The 18,006-nt window shown below is 39.0% G+C and overlaps 1 protein-coding gene across 4 annotated transcripts in view; it reads left to right on the top strand.

The window, feature by feature from the left end:
• dlg3 (discs, large homolog 3 (Drosophila)) overlaps window positions 1-13,170 on the top strand; it is a 404,968-nt gene extending 391,798 nt beyond the window's left edge. For all 4 annotated transcript variants that reach the window (XM_072270742.1, XM_072270744.1, XM_072270743.1 and 1 more), the window contains 3 exons: window positions 2,050-2,159; window positions 4,345-4,436; window positions 10,390-13,170. In XM_072270742.1, coding sequence (XP_072126843.1) covers window positions 2,050-2,159; window positions 4,345-4,436; window positions 10,390-10,496 — 309 coding nt within the window. In that variant the 3' untranslated portion in view covers window positions 10,497-13,170. The remainder of the gene's footprint in view (window positions 1-2,049; window positions 2,160-4,344; window positions 4,437-10,389) is intronic.
• Window positions 13,171-18,006: the final 4,836 nt, after the last annotated feature.

Raw genomic sequence — 18,006 nt, 5'->3', positions numbered from 1 at the left:
CTTCAAAAAGCTCTAAGTACCTTTAAGTGGAATAATGGTCCTTGCTGACACTGTTCATTCAGGCAGTGAGCTCCAGAACCCAATCACCCTTTCCTTTAATTCAGTTAGAAAGGTTTTATATCACCTAATTATGATCTCTCAGCCAAGGAAGTAGCTCCCTCTTTCACTTTTATCTCATTATTCACTACACAATTCCCATGTCATCAGTGTCTTCACATTAATGCTTCAGCAGCATCCACATAAATTTTCAATGAACCCTTCAGTCTGATTACTTTTGTACTGTTGTGACCAGAACTGCACACTATTCTAGTACCTTATATCATTCTAGAATAACTGCTTTTTATATTCTATGCATCAACCAATAAAAGCAAGTTTCCCATGTGCACACTTAACTACTCGTCGTGCTGCACTTAGGTGTGGAGACGTACCTCAATACAAATATTTTTCTACACTTCATAGCAGTTTTACCATTTATCAACAAGGTATTCTCGTAAACACGAGATTCTGTAGATGGTTGAAATCTTGAGCAACACGCACAAAAATGGGGAGGAACTCAGTAATGACCCAAATTTTGTGAAGGTCTTCTCTTGCCTGCTAGCCTCTCAAATTCATTTCCTTGCTTTTTTTTTTCAGAATTAGTTACATTGATTAATATTTGCCTGCACTCAAACATTTTATTCCTCATTATCAACAATATGGCAATTTTGGTATCATTGGCAAATTATCGCATGTAAACCCAAGTGAGTAACATAATATGGTCATAGCCTGGTAGAGTACTGTGGAGGTGCAATGAACATAGCCCTTTAAGTCACTAAACCTCCTGTTGAAAAGTTAACCTTTTTTCAATTTTTTGGATCCACCTTGCACTCTTCAATGCAGATTATAGGTTTTTGCTTTCCCAATCAATATCCATTGTAAGACTTTGTCGAGTTCCATCTTATGATTCCTGTAGACTGCACTTAAAAAGTGCTCCCCACGTCGGCCATCCTTAGTAAATCATTAATAAAGTATAACCCTGCCTCCTTAAATCCAGACAAGGGATTCTGCAGATACTGGAAGTTTTAAGGAACACACACAAAATGCTGGAGAAACTCCAAGTCAGGCAGCATCTATGGAAGGGAATACACATTCAATTGACGTTTCAGTTTAAGACCCTTTATCAGGACTGGAAAAGAAGGTTGGGGGTAGGGGATGGGTGGAAGAGGTAAAGGGTTATAGAAGAAGGAATCTAATTAATGGAAATGGATCATGGAAGAAAGGAGAGGAGGACCTGAAGTTGGTGATGGGCAAGTTAAGAGAAGAAAAGGGATGAGAAGGCAATCAGAATGGGGAATGGAAAGAGAGAGGAAAAATTATCGGAGTTAGATTAATCATGTTCATGCCATTAGGTTGGAAGCTACCCAGACAAAGTGTGAGGTATTGCTGAGTTCCTCTAGTATTTTATGTCTGTTGCTTTTTATATCCATGTTGACTGTCCTTATTTAACCTGTGCCTCTATGTACTAGTTTCTGCTGCTCCTCAGTATTTTTGGAATAATTTGGCTACTAACAGTGCCAGACTAACAGACCTGTGGCAATTTGGTCTGTTGCTTTTTTTTGTTGTTAACAAAGGTACAACATGAATTATCGTTTGGCATCATCCTTGTGGCCAACAGGGTCGGAAAATGATTGTCAGAGATGTATCATTCTATCCCTTGCTTCTTTATGAAACCTGCAATTATATTTATCAGTCACTTAACATACTCTTTGTTTATCAACTACAATATGACAATTCTTCCTCTTTAATTTCAATGCTTGTATTAAGTATTCATTTGAAATCATGCAAGTTTTTTTATGCGAGAAACTTACTACATTTAGTCCTTGTGATCTTCATCATCAGTTTTGATTTTAGAACTCATCATCAGGATGCACAAATTTAATTAACTGAGTGGAACAATATAGTGCTTATCACTTTAATCTAGCTTTACTTTCATAGTGTGATCTTAATTTTTGAATTGCAACCCATTTCATTGATTTTACATAATTGAGGTTATCATTTTTTTCTGTACAGGGAAAACACTGCATCCTTGATGTGTCTGGGAATGCAATTAAGAGGTTACAGCTTGCACTACTGTATTCTATTGCCATTTTCATCAAACCAAAATCTGTTCAATCCCTCATGTAAGTATGAAGTTTTGTCTCTGGCTTCAAGAAAGGCTATTTTAATTCCAGTGTCTTGATTTCTAATTCCATTATCTAAGTTTCATTTATCTGGCTCCAAGGAGTAAAATGGTCAAAGACACATGGGTAGGATTTTTTGAACTATACTCTTCAGTGATGCCTTAACATGTGAAGCTTCCATTTTGTCACAGTTGACAGGTGAAGTTCAGTTACTTCTTGTTCCTTAAGGTTTTTCCTCATGGCTTGGTATTCCTTAATATGAAATTCCTTAATAAGAAACACAAGAGTTTCTGCAGTTGCTGGAGAAACTCAACAGGTCGGGCCACATCTATGGAGGAGAGTAAACAGTTGACGTTTTGGACCAAGGCCCTCCATCAGGACATGGCCGCTTCTAATGCCATGAGGAGGCCAAACTCAGGTTGGAAGAGCAACACCTCATATTCCATCTGGATAGCCTCCAACCTGATGGCATAAGCATCGATTTCTCCAAAGTGGTCATTTCTTCCCCCTCCCTCCCCCATCTAACCCCTTATCTTTTCATCTGCCTGTCACCGTCCCCTGATTTCCTTTCCTCCATGGTCCACTGTCCTCTCCTGTCAGATTTCTTCTTTGGCCCTTTACCTTTTCCACTTACCCCAGCTTCTTGCTTCATTCCCCCTCCCCACTTGGTCTGCTTGTACTCTTCCTGTTCTGGCTTCTGTCCCCTTTCTTTCCAGTCCTTATGCAAGATCTCAGTCCAAAATTGTCATTGTTCGTTCCCCTCCATAGATGTTGCCTGGCTTGCTGAGTTACTCCAGCATTTTTTGTGTGTTGCTGCAGGAATTGGAGCTAATATGTACTATACATTCTTTGGTAGGGCTTCCATTTTTGCTTAAAATAATCATTCTTCAATCCTTCCTCATTTGAGATTTAGTTACTTATTAAGAGACATATGGTAGCTACTAGAAGTTTCTGACAACAAATGAGTCTGCACAGCTGGATATTTTTGATAGCTTTAAGTGAGTAGTAATTAGGACCACCTGGGATGTCACTGACTGCATCTGTAAATGACATTCACTCAAATGTCAGCAGGTTTCCTTCCAACCAACTTATCTTCACAGCAAGGAAAGAAACATCTAGTCTATTTAGTTACATTCAATTCCAGTTTCAAACCTGGCATATGTAATATGCTGCAAGTGCTCCAGTACTAATCCTACACTTGAAGTGCAACACTTAACATATTGCTCCATGAATTTCTGAGGTATGGGCAGCAGAGGCCTTCAGAGGTTTTATATACACTCAATAATTTAGAAGTAGCTGCTTCCCCACTGCCATTAGATTTCTGAATGGCCTAGAAATCCATGAATGCTAACTCATTATCCTTTTTTTGCACTATATTTTGTGATTTATAGTAATTTTATGTCTTTGCAATGTTCTGCTGACATAAAACAACAAATTTCACTTCTGTATGTGACCTGGTTATGATGGATCTAGCCCAGATGTGGGCTGATTGGGGAGCAGGTGGGGGGACAGCATTCTTGGAAAAATGAAGTTCCTAAAATATTTTATATATAACAACCTAATCAACATTTGGCATTAACTGCCCCTACAACCTTGTCCTGGTGGTGACAAATATAGTTAATCTGTATGTTAAAATACACCTGGGAAATACTGCAATCAATTGTGTTACTTTGATCCTTACTGTTTTCTGGTACAGAATCAAGGTACTGTGGGTGCTGAAAACCTTAAAAATACAAAATTCAGGAAGTATTCAACAGATGAGGCTGCGTCTATGGGAGAAAATCACTTAATGGTCTCAGGTTGACCCTTTATCTCTTTACCTTTGCCGGCAGCCATGTTGATTATTTCCAACACATTCCGCTTTTTTAAGAGTTCTTCTTACTTTTCTAAAGCACAGGATCCTCTACTTTTAGCTGTAGCTCTGTAGATTTGTTTTCTTTCTCCAAAACTTTTAGTGAATTATGTGATTTTTTTTTTGTACTAATTCTTAGTTCCAATATGAATTCCTCATGATCACTTGCTCCACAAAGAAGCACTCGTCTGCCCAGTATTTGCCATTTTCCAAGCAAAATCAATTTTTCAGAACAATGCCTTGTTAAACAAGCATTTGATATTTCAAAACCATTCAAGTAACCTTCAAATGTTAAAGATCCAAGAGTTCAGTGTTGAGTTTTTGTTTCAATAGGGAAATGAATAAACGACAAACTGAAGAACAGGCAACCAAAACTTTCGAGAAAGCATTGAAACTGGAGCAGGAATTTGGAGAGTATTTCACAGGTTGGTGTGCTCCTTGCAGTTTTACTGTGGTTTTTTTTAAAATCATTAGTGAAAGATCAAACATACAAGCATTTTAATCGATAAAAGTTAAACGATAGGGAAAATGTACAAAAGTGCAGAAAATTATTAAATTTTACACTTAATCCAAATTTCCATTTGATGTTCCAAAAAGATTACTGTTCCACGAAAACCAATAGCAAAGAGAAATCTAATTTGTTTCTTGAAAGTGATGGACCTCCTTTGCTTTCTCTTGCTAAATTTCAATTTAACATGATTGAATATAACCAATGCAATGGTGAACTTTATGTATTAAAAGGTTTAGAAAGACAAAACTGCAGTTTTAGTCTTTACAATCCAGTAAGACTGCTGAGGTAATAGAGCAGGTATATACCAGAATAAGATAGTTTGTCAGCTGATACAGGAAATAACAAATATGAAAGCTTGGAAAAATTGGGTTGTTATATTTCAGCATTAGAGAACAGGAGATGCAGCTCGATGATCTTTGTCTAGTTGGGGAAAGTGAGGAGGTGATAGGAGCTATCGGCAGGTAGTCACTGGGGCCGCAGGAGACATATAAGTGGATAACAGTCAGGAGAGGGAAGGGCAGGAGTCAAAGGCTACAGAGCACCCCTGTGGTTGTACCCCTTGACAAGTACTCCAGTTTGAATACTGTTGGGGGGTGGGGGGGGGGTAATGGCCTACCTGGGGGGAGTAACAGTGGCCGCGCCTCTGGCACTGTGGCTCAGAAGTGTAGGAAAAGGAAGGGGGTGGCAGCAGTGATAGGGTCTCTATAGTTAGGGGATCAGACAGGCGATTCTGTGGATGCAGAAAAGATGCACGGATGGTAGGTCCGGGATGTTTCTGATCACTTGCACGATATCCTGAAGTGGGAAGGAGAATAGCCAGAGGTTGTGGTACATCTTGGTACCAACGACCTAGGTAGGAAAAGGGAGGAGGTCCTGAAAGCAGACTACAGGGAGTTAGGAAGGAATTTGAGAAGCAGGATCACAAAGGTAGTAATCTCGGGATTGCTGCCTGTGCCACACGACAGTATAGGAATAGAATGAGGTGGAGGATAAATGTGTGGCTGAGGGATTGGAGCAGGGGGCAGGGATTCAGATTTCTGGATCATTGGGACCTCTTTTGGGGCAGGTGTGACCTGTACAAAAAGGACGGGTTGCACGTGAATCTCGGGGGACCAATATCCTGGCAGGGAGGTTTGCTAAAGCAACTGGGGAGAGTTTAAACTAGAATTGTTGGGGGGTGGGAACCAAACTGAAGAGACTGGGGAAGAGGTGGTTGGCTCACAGATAGAGAAAGCTTGGAGACAGTGTGAGAGGGAGGATAGGCGGGTGATAGAGAAGGGACATGCTCAGACCAATGGTTTGAGACGTGTCTATTTTAATGCAAGGGGTATGGTAAACCAAGCAGATGAGCCTTAGAATGTGGATCAGTACTCGGAGCTATGATGTTGTGGCCATACAGACTTGGATGGCTCAGGGGCAGGAATGGTTACTTCGAGTGCCAGGCTTTAGATGTTTCAGAAAAGACAGGGAGGGAGGCAAAAGGGGTGGGGGCGTGACACTGTTGATCAGAGATAGTGTCATGGCTGCAGAAAAAGAGGAAGTTATGGAGTGATTGTCTACGGAGTCTCTGTGGGTGGAAGTTAGGAACAGGAAGGGGTCAATAACTCTCCTGGGTGTTTTTTATAGACCACCCAATTGCAACAGGGATGTTGAGGAGCAGACAGGGAGACAGATTCTGAAAAGGTGTAATAATAACAGTGTTGGCATGGTGGGAGATTTTAATTTCCCAAATATTGATTGGCATGTCCCTAGAACGAGGGGCTTAGATGGGGTAGAGTTTGTTAGGTGTGTTCAGGAAGGTTCCTTGGCACAATATGTAGATAAGCCTACAAGAGGAGAGGCTGTATTTGATCTGGTATTGGGAAATGAACCTGGTCAGGTGTCAGATCTCTCAGTGGGAGAGCATTTTGGAGATAGTGATCACAACGCTATCTCCTTTACCATAGCATTGGAGAGGGATAGGATAGAAAGCATTTAATTGGAGTAAAGGGAAATAAGAGGCTATCAGGCAAGAATTTGGAAGCATAAATTGGGAACAGATGTTCTCAGGGAAATGTACAGAAGAAATGTGGCAAATGTTCAAGGAATATTTGCATGGAGTTCTGCATAGGTACGTTCCAATGAGACAGGAACAGGATAGAGGAACCGATGGTAGGATACAGGAACTGTGGTGTACAAAAGGCTGTTGTAAATCTGGTGTAGAAGAAAAGAAGAGCTTATGAAAGGTTCAAAAAACTAGGTAATGATAGAGATCGAGAAAATTATAAGGCTAGCAGGAAGGAGCTTAAGAAAGAAATTAGGAGAACCAGAAGAGGCCATGAGAAAGCTTTGGCGGACAGGATTGAGGAAAACCCCAAGGCATTCTACAAATATGTGAAAAGCAAGAGGATAGTGAGAGAATAAGACCAATCAAGTGTGACAATGGAAAAGTGTGTGTGGAACCAGAGGAGATAGCAGAGGTACTTAATGAGTACTTTGCTTCAGTATTCACTACAGGAAACGATCTTGGGGATTGTAGGGATGACATGCAGCGGACTGAAAAGCTTGAGCATGTAGATATTAAGAAAGAGAATGTGCAGGAGCTTTTGGAAAGCATCAAGTTGGATAAGTCACCGGGATAGACGAGATGTACCCTAGGCTATTGTGGGAGGTGTGGGAAGAGATTGCTGAGCCTCTGGCAATGATCGTTGCATCATCAATGGGGACGGGAGAGGTTCCAGAGGATTGGAGGGTTGCGGATGTTATTCCCTTATTCAAGAAATGGAGTAGAGATAGCTCAGGAAATTGTAGACCAGTGAATCTTACTTCAGTGGTTGGTAAATTGGTGGAGAAGATCCTGAGAGGTAGGATTTATGAACATTCAGAGAAGCATAAGATGATTAGGAATAGTCAGCATGGCTTTGTGAAAGACAGGTCATGCCTTACGAGCCTGATTGAATTTTTTGAGGATGTGACTAAACACATTGATGAAGGTAGAGCAGCAGATGTAGTGCAGGGGTCCCCAACCTTTTTTGCAACACAGTCCGGTTTATTACTGACAATATTCTTGCGGACTGGCCGACCCTGGGGGGGGGGGGGGGGGGGGGCAGGGTTGCCAATGGACAAGAGTAGCAATCAAATATGTTGTGTTTACCCCAAGAAAGACTACAATGACCATGAAGCCTTGCGCGGGCACCAGTGCGCATGCGTGTACATGCCGATTTTTTTCTACAAATCGTTTTTGCCGATTCTGTTCAGGGGGTGGGATGTTAATCACGACCGGAATATAGGTGATAAGTGGCTAATACACTCAATTTCATTTCTAAAAGGGTTTATCTAACAAATTTAATATTAAACACACAGCGCATATTTTCCTTGCATGAATATAGTGATAATTATCAGGGAAGGACAGGGGAGCTTGAAGTAAGTGTTGAACGGACTTACAGTAGAAGTGGTAGAGGCAGGTTCGATATTATCACTTAAAGAAAAATTGGATAGGTATATGGACAGGAAAGGAATGGAGCGTTGTGGGCTGAGTGCAGGTCGGTGGGACTAGGTGAGAGTAGCGTTCGGCACAGACTAGAAGGGCAGAGCTGGCCTGTTTCTGTGCTGTAATTGTTATATGGTTATATAAGTCACTTATAAGTCAATAGCATCATAACATTTTAAGTAACGTTTGGATATTAGACACACAGCACATATTTTCCCCGAATGAACATATAAAATCATTGCAACACACCAATGTCGCTGAATCAGTGGGAGTCCTGGGCTTGTTTCCCTGCAACACGGTGCCATCGAGGGGTGATGGGAGATAGCGATACTCGGAGGGGGTTCCTTATATCTAGTCTATTTGGCAATTTAGTTTTCGTTGCATTCATTGCAGAGATATGTTGGAAATGGAAGCAACGTTTTCAGTGCTTTCGTGGCTATCTCAGGATATTTAGCCTTGACTTTGATCCAGAATGCCGGCAGAGATGTTATGTCAAACATACTTTTCAGCCCGTCGTCATTTGCAAGCTCGAGGAGTTAATCTCCTTCCTGCGCTGACATGAATGACGCGCGGGTAATGACTTCGCGTGCGTTCAAGCTGAACAGTGCATGACAGGGAATGAGGAAAGGTGCAGCTGACTCATATCGACAAATCATATCGTTTCCTCGCAGCCCGGTAGCACATGCTTTGCGGCCCAGTACCGGTCCGCAGCCTGGTGGTTGGGGACGGCTGATGTAGTGCATATGGATTTCAGCAAGGCATTTGACAAGGTACCCCATGCAAGGCTTATTGAAAAAGTAAGGAGGCATGGGATCCAAGAGGACGTTGCTTTGTGGATCCAGAACTGGCTTGCCCACAGAAGGCAGAGAATGGTTGTAGACGGGTCATATTCTGCATGGAGGCCAGTGATCAGTGGTGTGCCTCAGGGGTCTGTTCTGGGACTACTCTTCATGATTTTTATAAATGATCTGGATGAGGAAGTGGTGGGATGGGTTAGTAAATTTGCTGATGACAGAGGTTGGGGGTGTTGTGGATAGTGTGGAGGGCTGTCAGAGGTTACAACGGGACATTGTTGGGATGCAAAACTGGGCTGAGAATTGGCAGATGAAGTTCAACCCAGATAAGTGTGAGGTGGTTCATTTTGGTAGGTCAAATATGATGGCAGAATATAGTATTAATGGAAAGACTCTTGGCAGTGTGGAGGATCAGAGTGATCTTGGGATCCGAATCCATAGGCCACTCAAAGGTGCTGCGCAGGTTGACTCTGTGGTTAAGAAAGCATACAGTGCATTGGCCGCCTTCAATCATGGGATTGAGTATAGGAGCCAAGAGGTAATGTTGCAGCTATATAGGACACTGGTCAGACCCCACTTGGGAGTACTGTGCTCAGTTCTGGTCGCCTCACTACAGGAAGGATGTGGAAACCACAGAAAAGGTGCAGGGGAGATTTACAAGGATGTTGCCTGGATTGGGGAGCATGCCTTATGAGAATAGGTTGAGTGAACTCGGCCTTTTCTCCCTGGAGTGACAGGGGATGAGGGGTGACCTGATAGAGGTGTATAAGATGATGAGAGGCATTGATCGTGTGGATAGTCAGAGGCTTTTTCCCAGGGCTGAAATGGCTAGCACGAGAGAGCACAGTTTTAAGGTGCTTGGAAGTAGGTACAGAGTGGATGTCGGGGTAAGTTTTTTTATGCAGAGGAGTGGTGAGTGGAATGGGCTGTCAGCGACGGTGGTAGAGGCGGATATGATAGGGTCTTTTAAGAGACTCCTGGACAGGTACATGGAGCTCAGAAAAATAGAGGGCTATGGGTAACCCCAGGTAATTTCACAGGTAAGGACATATTCGGCACAGCTTTGTGGGCCAAAAGGCCTGTATTGTGCTGTTGGTTTTCTGTGTTTCTACATTGGAAACTCGGAAGTAATTTTATGTTGTTTAAAATTAGGAAGGAATGGGACAAAATAAACAGAATCAGTATTCTAGTGCTTGGAAGTGTTAAGAACACGGTGCATAGATTTAAGGTTAAATGGATCTAAGGTGAAGAGATTTTAAAGAATTGTCATGATTTAAAAATTAGGCTAGAGTCATTGAAGAAAAAGTAAATTTAGGAATGTGAGTACGATAAAATTAAGACTAGTGTTCCTGTGGAAGAATAAATGCCAGCATGTTTTTCTCTGCTTCCGTTTAATTCTTGCCCAGTGTGACCCAGCCCTTTGAGTGTTTTGTTTAATTCAATTTAATCTGTTCCTGGATTCAATTATAGTTCATTATGCCTGATACTTACTCTCTGTGCTTTATATATTTTCCTCCTGCTTTCTGTTCATACATTCCTTTCTAATATTTGCTGACATTACAGTATTTTGCATTTTATACTGTTGCAATTTTTGTTTTCTACAGCCATTGTACAGGGAGATTCATTAGAGGAGATATACAACAAAATTAAGCAAGTCATTGAAGAACAGTCTGGTCCCTACATCTGGATTCCTTCATCTGAAAAACTCTAAGCATGTCCCAATGTTTAGAGAGAAGATGTTGATGGGGGAAATGTATCCCCCTTTTAAGATATGTTGCATATCAAGTTTTATCTTTCTCATTATGTTATTATGAATCCTCACCGTCGCTGTGGCTGTTTCCATACTGCATGGTTTTTATGGAATTCCATCAACAACATGGAAATGCACACCTGAGTATTTTAAAGAACATCTTCAGGAAACGGGACCAGGATTGCATTGACTTTGTATGTTTGTATTACCTGAAGATCAGCTACGACAGTTTCATATGGACTAAGCTGTGGTTTTAAAGAACCAGTGTTCACAGGGTTATCAGTACCATTCCTCAAAAATGATCTTTCTGAAATTTCCTATTGCAAATGGGTTTGAAAGGAGAAAGGAAACCACTCTACTCCTCTGTGATTACACATAGCAGTGCTTTTAAAGACACAAATTGTATACAATTCCTCACCTCAGGAGGAGGAGGAACAGAGTGAAAACTAGAATTTAAATCATTGTGGTACTTTAGATGAAAATATAACATGATAATTTTCAACATATTAAATTGCACATTGTTTTACACATCAAAACATGGTTGTCTGCATGGACATTTTACATTTTTTGCTGTTTTTTTTAAAGTTATTTGAGTAAAAGCTGACAGATGATAAATTGTAAGTTGCTCTGACTGCTATTCACACACGGCTTTGTATGAATGAAATGGAAGAAAATTGTGTCTTTGTCCAGAATGCCCTTTTGTGAAATCAACTGGATTTAATTTGAATTTGTAGTGGTCAGGAAGCCCATCTTCTATATCACTACCAAACTCAAAATAATTTTACAAATATGATCATAGATCTAATCTACCTTTTTTTGTCAATACACAATGTGAGTACTTAGTTCTTTTAATGTATTTATATACAATTGTTGCACAAAGTTCTCTGGTAAGGGAACAAAGATGGAACTTCTGTTTTGAAGTTCTCCAGAGTAAAATTAGAACAACCTATTAGAAATTCTGTGTAAACAACTGGGCCAGTTGTTTAACCATAAAGCATGAAGGATTGTCAGTTTGGCTTTGTTCAAAGGTAGTCTTAGATTTTTTTTTGAACTGGCATTTAAATTGGGCAGATTTGAGTGCATTCTTCTTAAAGCGCTATGCCTATTTTTACGCAGAAAAGTTTTGGTATTTTATTGGGGTAGGATGTAAGCAGGAGACAGTAATGTTATTTGTGGTGAAGACGTTATTGATGTTTGAAATACAAGATGTAAATTTTGAAATACATGCCAGTCCCATGAATTAGATGCATCTTTGGGCATGGCAATCATTTTAAATAGAAAAGCAATATGAGAGTTCAGAAAACTCTTCAGCTGCCATACTTCCCCTTGCAATTTGTTAGGTTTATCTATCTTTGGAACATATGACTGACTCCTGTCTATCACAGACATTGGTTTTAAACTTAATCACAATAACAATTGCTGCAATCCATAAGATATCAACATTGCATGTAAACTCTTAATTATATATTTCAAGTGTAAATAAGCTGAAACTTTGATCAACAAAGTAATTAACCAGTAGATATCCCCACAAGATGACTGTGTCAACACATAAGTGCAGTTATATCAGGCCTTTCATGTGGACTACTGTTTTATGTTCAGCTGTTGTTACCTATTATGTAAAATTCATTTTCTAACGGTAATTAGAATAGTTCACACAGCAACAAAATGGATAGGTAAATAGGATACATCGCTGAATTGACTGAAAGGAAGCCTTGCTGGCTTCCATTTTATTTAGTCCAACTTCATATAATGACAGGCTTAGACCAATGTGTAGTAAATGATTCATAGTTATGGGCAGAAAGGGAGATCAAGTGCCTATGTTGTAACACTGAAGGCCATTCTGCATTGGATTCATTCCCTTCTTAATTGTACCACAGGAATATCTTTCAAATGTTCCACTTTTGTGGTTGGGTTTTGCTTCCTTCCAGGTTTGCAGATAACAGGCTATGATATTTTATTTTTAATTAAACAAACATTTTTAATTCTCAGGGTTTTCAGTGAAGTAACTTTGATAATTGGCCTAAACCATGTCCACTAGAATGCGGTTTGTGTGCCTATCTAATTAGGCAATTATTGTATATAGTAATAGGAATGACAGATTGGAATGCTGACTTGCACGCAGTGGAAGGATACTTACCGATATATTGCAGGTGGACTCCTATCCATTTTTCCTATTTTTTTTCTGGTGGGGTGAATATTTTACTTCTATCACAAAATTTCCCGAAGTGAACCAGCAACCAAGCAGCATCATTAAATAGTATACAGTTTTCAACTACTGCGCCTAGTTTTTTACACTCAGTTATAACTATACTTTCACAGTTGACAACTGCACAATATTAAGTGATTAATTCTGCCCAATCACTAATTCATAGAGATCAACAAAGTAAAATGTTTAAAAAAATACTAGATGCAAATGTGGTAGATCTCAGTGAAGTGAAATGCAATTTGTCCAATGGAAAAATCCAAAAGTTTAGTGTTCAGAATCAGAACTCTGAAATTAGGGACCTTTGATTTGCACTGAGTGTAAGCCGATTCCACCCAGTGGCTAGTTAAAATAAGCCCTGTGCCTAAACTTCCAGTGATTCTGCTTATTTATCCCAATTCATTTTCCTTTAAATAAAAGTTTTATCTTAAATTTTGATATCTCAATCAATGAAATTAGTAGTCATTTTACTTTTAAAATATTTGTAGCCTGTGTTAATTTATCTGAGCAACATGTTTTAAAGTTATTTTGCCACATTAAAACAATGTAAAAGTTGCATTTCACTGGTGGTTTTAAATGTTATAACCCCTGCATTATCGTTTTTCTGCATATTACAGGCCAGGCTGGAGGTTCTCCTGGTGACTTCTATTGTGCAAAATATTTGATCCTCAAATTGTCAACAATATAATTGTTACTAAATTCAGTAGTAATTGACTCTTCTACACTTACCAAAACCTCATTCTGCAGCCAGGTTTGTTATGCAAGTACTAAGTTCTAGAAGTTGCACTGTGTTAAGGTCTTTAAAATTTCTTTGTGCATTGTTTTAACAAAAGTATTAACTGTTTTTAAAATGGAATTAGTCTAATTTCTAAGCTAAATTGTGCCGTATACCTGCTGTCCAGTTCCAGTTGATGATTATTGTGCAGTTATACATATTAGAAATCAGCCTGCACATATTAGTCCAGCAAAGCAATTGAAGACTCTGGATAGAGAATGCTTAAAACAAGAAAAATAAATAACTCATAGTAAAAGTTAAAATTAAACTTGGGGTAATGAGAGGGCTAGCTGTTTTTAATTTAATTGTTTGCTATTTGCAGTACATGGTATAAGATTGAGGTGGGGGGGGGAAGAATTCTGGTCTTTAAAAGAGAATCTCTTTTTCAGTTAGTATTTCCATGTCTGGAAATACTAACCAAAAAATATTACTAGATAAATTGAGGAAAATGCTTTCTGACTGAAGTTATGAAGCTGGACATTTTTATGTGCACCACACAGTAAGTATAAGCTGTAAAGTTTATTTTAAAAGGTTTGCAATACGATTCCAAGGGGCAGTAAATTGTTTTAACTGGTGTTTAAGCATGATTGCAAGGATTTTTTAAAAACAGAAAATGTTATCATTATCATTTATCAAGACATACATTGGGATTGGTTTATTTGGCAAATTTCCAATAAACAATTTCCATAGTCTGTAGCTATTAGAAAGATGTTAGTGATTTCATCCCTGCTAAATAGTTCTAGAGCCAATCTAAAGTTTGTTACTATTGCTTCAAAGGGCTAAATTCTACACAGTCAAAGCATTCTCAGATTTTTAATTATGAGGGAGAATTTGCAAGAAAAATTTAATCATATGAACTCAGTAGTGAAATGTTTATATCGATATGATGTCTGCACACTGTCACTAAGTAACAATTCTCTATTGCTATTTGTCATTATGCTACATGTATTTAGGTTGGAATTGGGGAAAATACTGTATAGAGAATGTTACCAGTATAGTTACAGCATAATAGGTCATATGGGCATGAAGCAAATGTGAATACATTTGATCTAAGCAATCATGCCACTGGAAGTAATGGAAAAAGTAATGAATATTACTAGCAGACCAGATTTTTTTTTAAATTACCAAGAGCTTGAAAGAACTACGTAGACAAAGATCATCTATGCCTCTTAGTACCTGTGATTATATTACTTACATTTAGTCTTTGTAGTAATGAAAATTCACGTGGTATCCAGGTGGAATCACATCATTAGCATTATTGGAGTTTGAACTGACAAATTAATAGTCAAATGGATTAGTGTGCTACACGTGCATATATTTGAATATGGTACTGAGGATGACCTGCAGGGGCTTGCCTGCAGATCATTCAACACACAGATTTTTGTTCTGATTGGCAATCTGAAGCCCAGGTAAATTAAATTTTGCCTTTAGTTGTTATGTGTTCATTTTATGCCCAGCAAAATAAAAGCTGCCGAAAATGGTCTGCAGCATTGGATTTTGATCCTTGTGTCATAAACATACATATATTCCATTTACGAAAATATAGCTGTGGTTGGGAATCACATGTAGTACATAATAATGAAGCCATTCTTTCTCCCAGCTCTGCAGTTATATGCAAATAGTTGGAAAGTAATCTAGGAATTATGATGAAAGACTCCTGGCTACAGCTGTAGAAGAGTTTTTATAAACCCATTAATCCATAACATTCCCTGATTACACTGTGTGGAATTATTTTAGGGTTCCAGTTATTGGAATAGTGGCAAATTGAAAGAAACAATGTTTTATTCCATATTATTTAAAACAAAATGGCTCTGGCTATAAAAAAATAAAACCTGTTTACTTTGATCAAAATCAAATTAAACTGTGGTTGTCGTTAATTTCAAAACATCCCCAAAGATTAATGAATCCAGTGTTACTTAAGTTTATTATCTGCACAAATAAGTGTGTTCTTCCTTTATCATTCTCAATCCTACTCAAGATTTAATCCATCATGCAGAGGAAGCACTAACCACTTTCTCTTGGTTTCAGGCTGCTGCTCTGCAGCCATTAGTGTAATCAGTATCTTAATCCAATTTTATTTTGTGAATCCTACAAGTATGAAAAGGACACTTGGTATTGTTTTATGGTAGATAAATCCAACTACCAAAACCGTGATTTAATAGTAAGATTTATTGTCTAATTATAACACTGATATAAGGTTCCCTGCTGCAGTAATTTTAAAAATGGACACCCTATTCACTAGTTTTGGAAAAGAGAATACACTCTAAAGAATCCAGTAGTTAGTAACAAAATGTTCTTTGCAATGAGGCAGCTGATTGCAACAAGAACACAAGGTAGGACTAAGAGTCAGCACTTCTAGGTCTAGATTGCAAATAAAACATCTTGCTGTAGTCAGCATGCATAATAATTATCGCTATTAAGTGCACATATAGTAGATATTGGCATAGTCAAGACTAGTTTGTGATAATTTTCCTTCATTCTCATCATGGTAAGTTGAAGGGATTCAGGTGGTAGAAGGTATCTGAAAAAGAATACAATCACAGACCTGTGTCTTAACAGGTTAGTATCTTTTGAGAGTAATCTGGAGAAATATATCAGGTCTGTGGATCAAATTACTTTCCATATAGTCATTTTTCATGTATGAAATGGTTCCAGAAGACTGGAAAATGGCAAATGTCACCCCACCGTTCAATAAGGGAGAGAGGCAGAAGAAAGGAAATGATAGGCCAATTACTCTGACCTCAGTGGTTGGGAAGATGTTCGAGTCGATTAATAAGGATGAGGTCTCAGGGTACTTGGAGGCACATGATAAAATAGGCCATAGTCAACATGGTTTCCTCAAGGGAAAATCTTGCCTGACAAATCTGTTGGAATTCTTTGAAGAAGTAACAAGCAGGATAGACAAAGAAGAATCCATTGATGTGTACTTGGATTTTCAGAAGGCCTCTGACAAGGTGCCACACATGAAGCTGCTAAACAAGCTACAAGGCCATGGTATTACAGGACAGATTCTAGCATGGATAAAGCAGTGGCTAAATGGTAGGAGACAGAGTGGGAATAGTGAGGGTTTTCTGGCTGGCAGCTGGTGACTAGTGGTGCTTCAAAAGGGTCTGTGTTAGGACAAATTCTTTTCACTTTATATGTCAATGATTTGGATGAAGGAATTGATGGCTTTGTTGCAAAGTTTGCAGATGATATGAAGATGGGTGGAAGGACAGGTAGTTTTGAGGAAGTAGGCCACAGGCCTTTGACAGGTTAGGAGAATGGCAGATGGAATACAGTGTGGTCATGGACTTTGCTAGAAGTCTATTTTCTAAATGGAGAGAAAGTATAAAAAGTTGAGATGCAAATCTAAATGTTAATTTGCAGGTTGAGCCTGTGGTGAGGAAGGCAAATGGGATGTTAACATTCATTTCAAGAGGACTAGAATATAAAAGCAAAGATAGAATGTTGAAACTTTATAAAGCACTGGTGAGGCCTCACTTGGGAGTTTTGTGAGCAGTTTTGGGCCCTTTATCTTAGAAAGGATGTGCTGGAACTGGAAAGGATTCAAAGGAGATTAACAAAAATGATACCAGGATTGAATAGCTTGTCACGTGAAGAGTGTCTGATGGTTCTGGGCCTGAGTTCAGAAGAATAAGGGGTGACCGCATTGAAACCTATTGAATGGTGAAAGAGCTTGATAGAATGGATTTGGAGAAGATGTTTCCTATGGTGGGAGAGTCTAAGACCAGAGGACACAGCTTCAGAACAGAAGGGCATCCTTTTATAACATATGAGGAGGATTTTGTCTAGCCAGAGGCTGGTGAATCTGTGGAACGCTTTGCAATAGGCAGCTGTGGAAGCCAAGTCTTTATGTATATTTAAAGCAGAGTTTGATAGATCCTTGATTGGTCAGGATATGAATGGATACAGGGAGCAGACAGGAGATTAGGGCCAAGGGGAAAATTGGATCAGCCATGATGAAATGGCAGAGGAGAGAGACTCGATGGGAAAAATGGCCTAATTCTGTTCCTATATCTTACAGTATCAACGAAATACAAACATGAAGTGTTATCAAGTAAAATATCACACTAACCTGTGGAAGGAATATTAGAATAAATAACCAAATCCTTTGGTGATACCCAGTGTAACAGAAGAAGCTGGTGAAAATCCTTGCAGAACTGTAACTGAAGACAGTAATTTAGTACTTAAAATGCTCTGTGCAAATGTTTAGAATGGGAAGGATCCACAGCAAGTGCTGTAGGACTGGAAGGGTCTATATTTTTAGGAAAGGATTTGAAAATGAGAATAAGAATTTTAAAACTGAATCATTGCCTGGAATCAGTGCAGGTCAGGAAGCTGAACAGGATGGATTAATTGAGCATACAGGTAGCAGAACTTTTGAGGACTGAGCTTTAAGTAGAGTGCAAAATTAGATATAAGCAAATGAAGTAGATTTTTTTTTAAAAACCACAAGAAGAGTTCATATTTTTACTAACAAAATCAATTGT

This window comes from Mobula birostris, chromosome 10, assembly GCF_030028105.1.
Source record: "Mobula birostris isolate sMobBir1 chromosome 10, sMobBir1.hap1, whole genome shotgun sequence".
NCBI lineage: Eukaryota > Metazoa > Chordata > Chondrichthyes > Myliobatiformes > Myliobatidae > Mobula > Mobula birostris.
The sequence above is the reverse complement of the archived record's forward strand: the minus strand, read 5'-3'. Positions and strand labels throughout refer to the sequence as shown.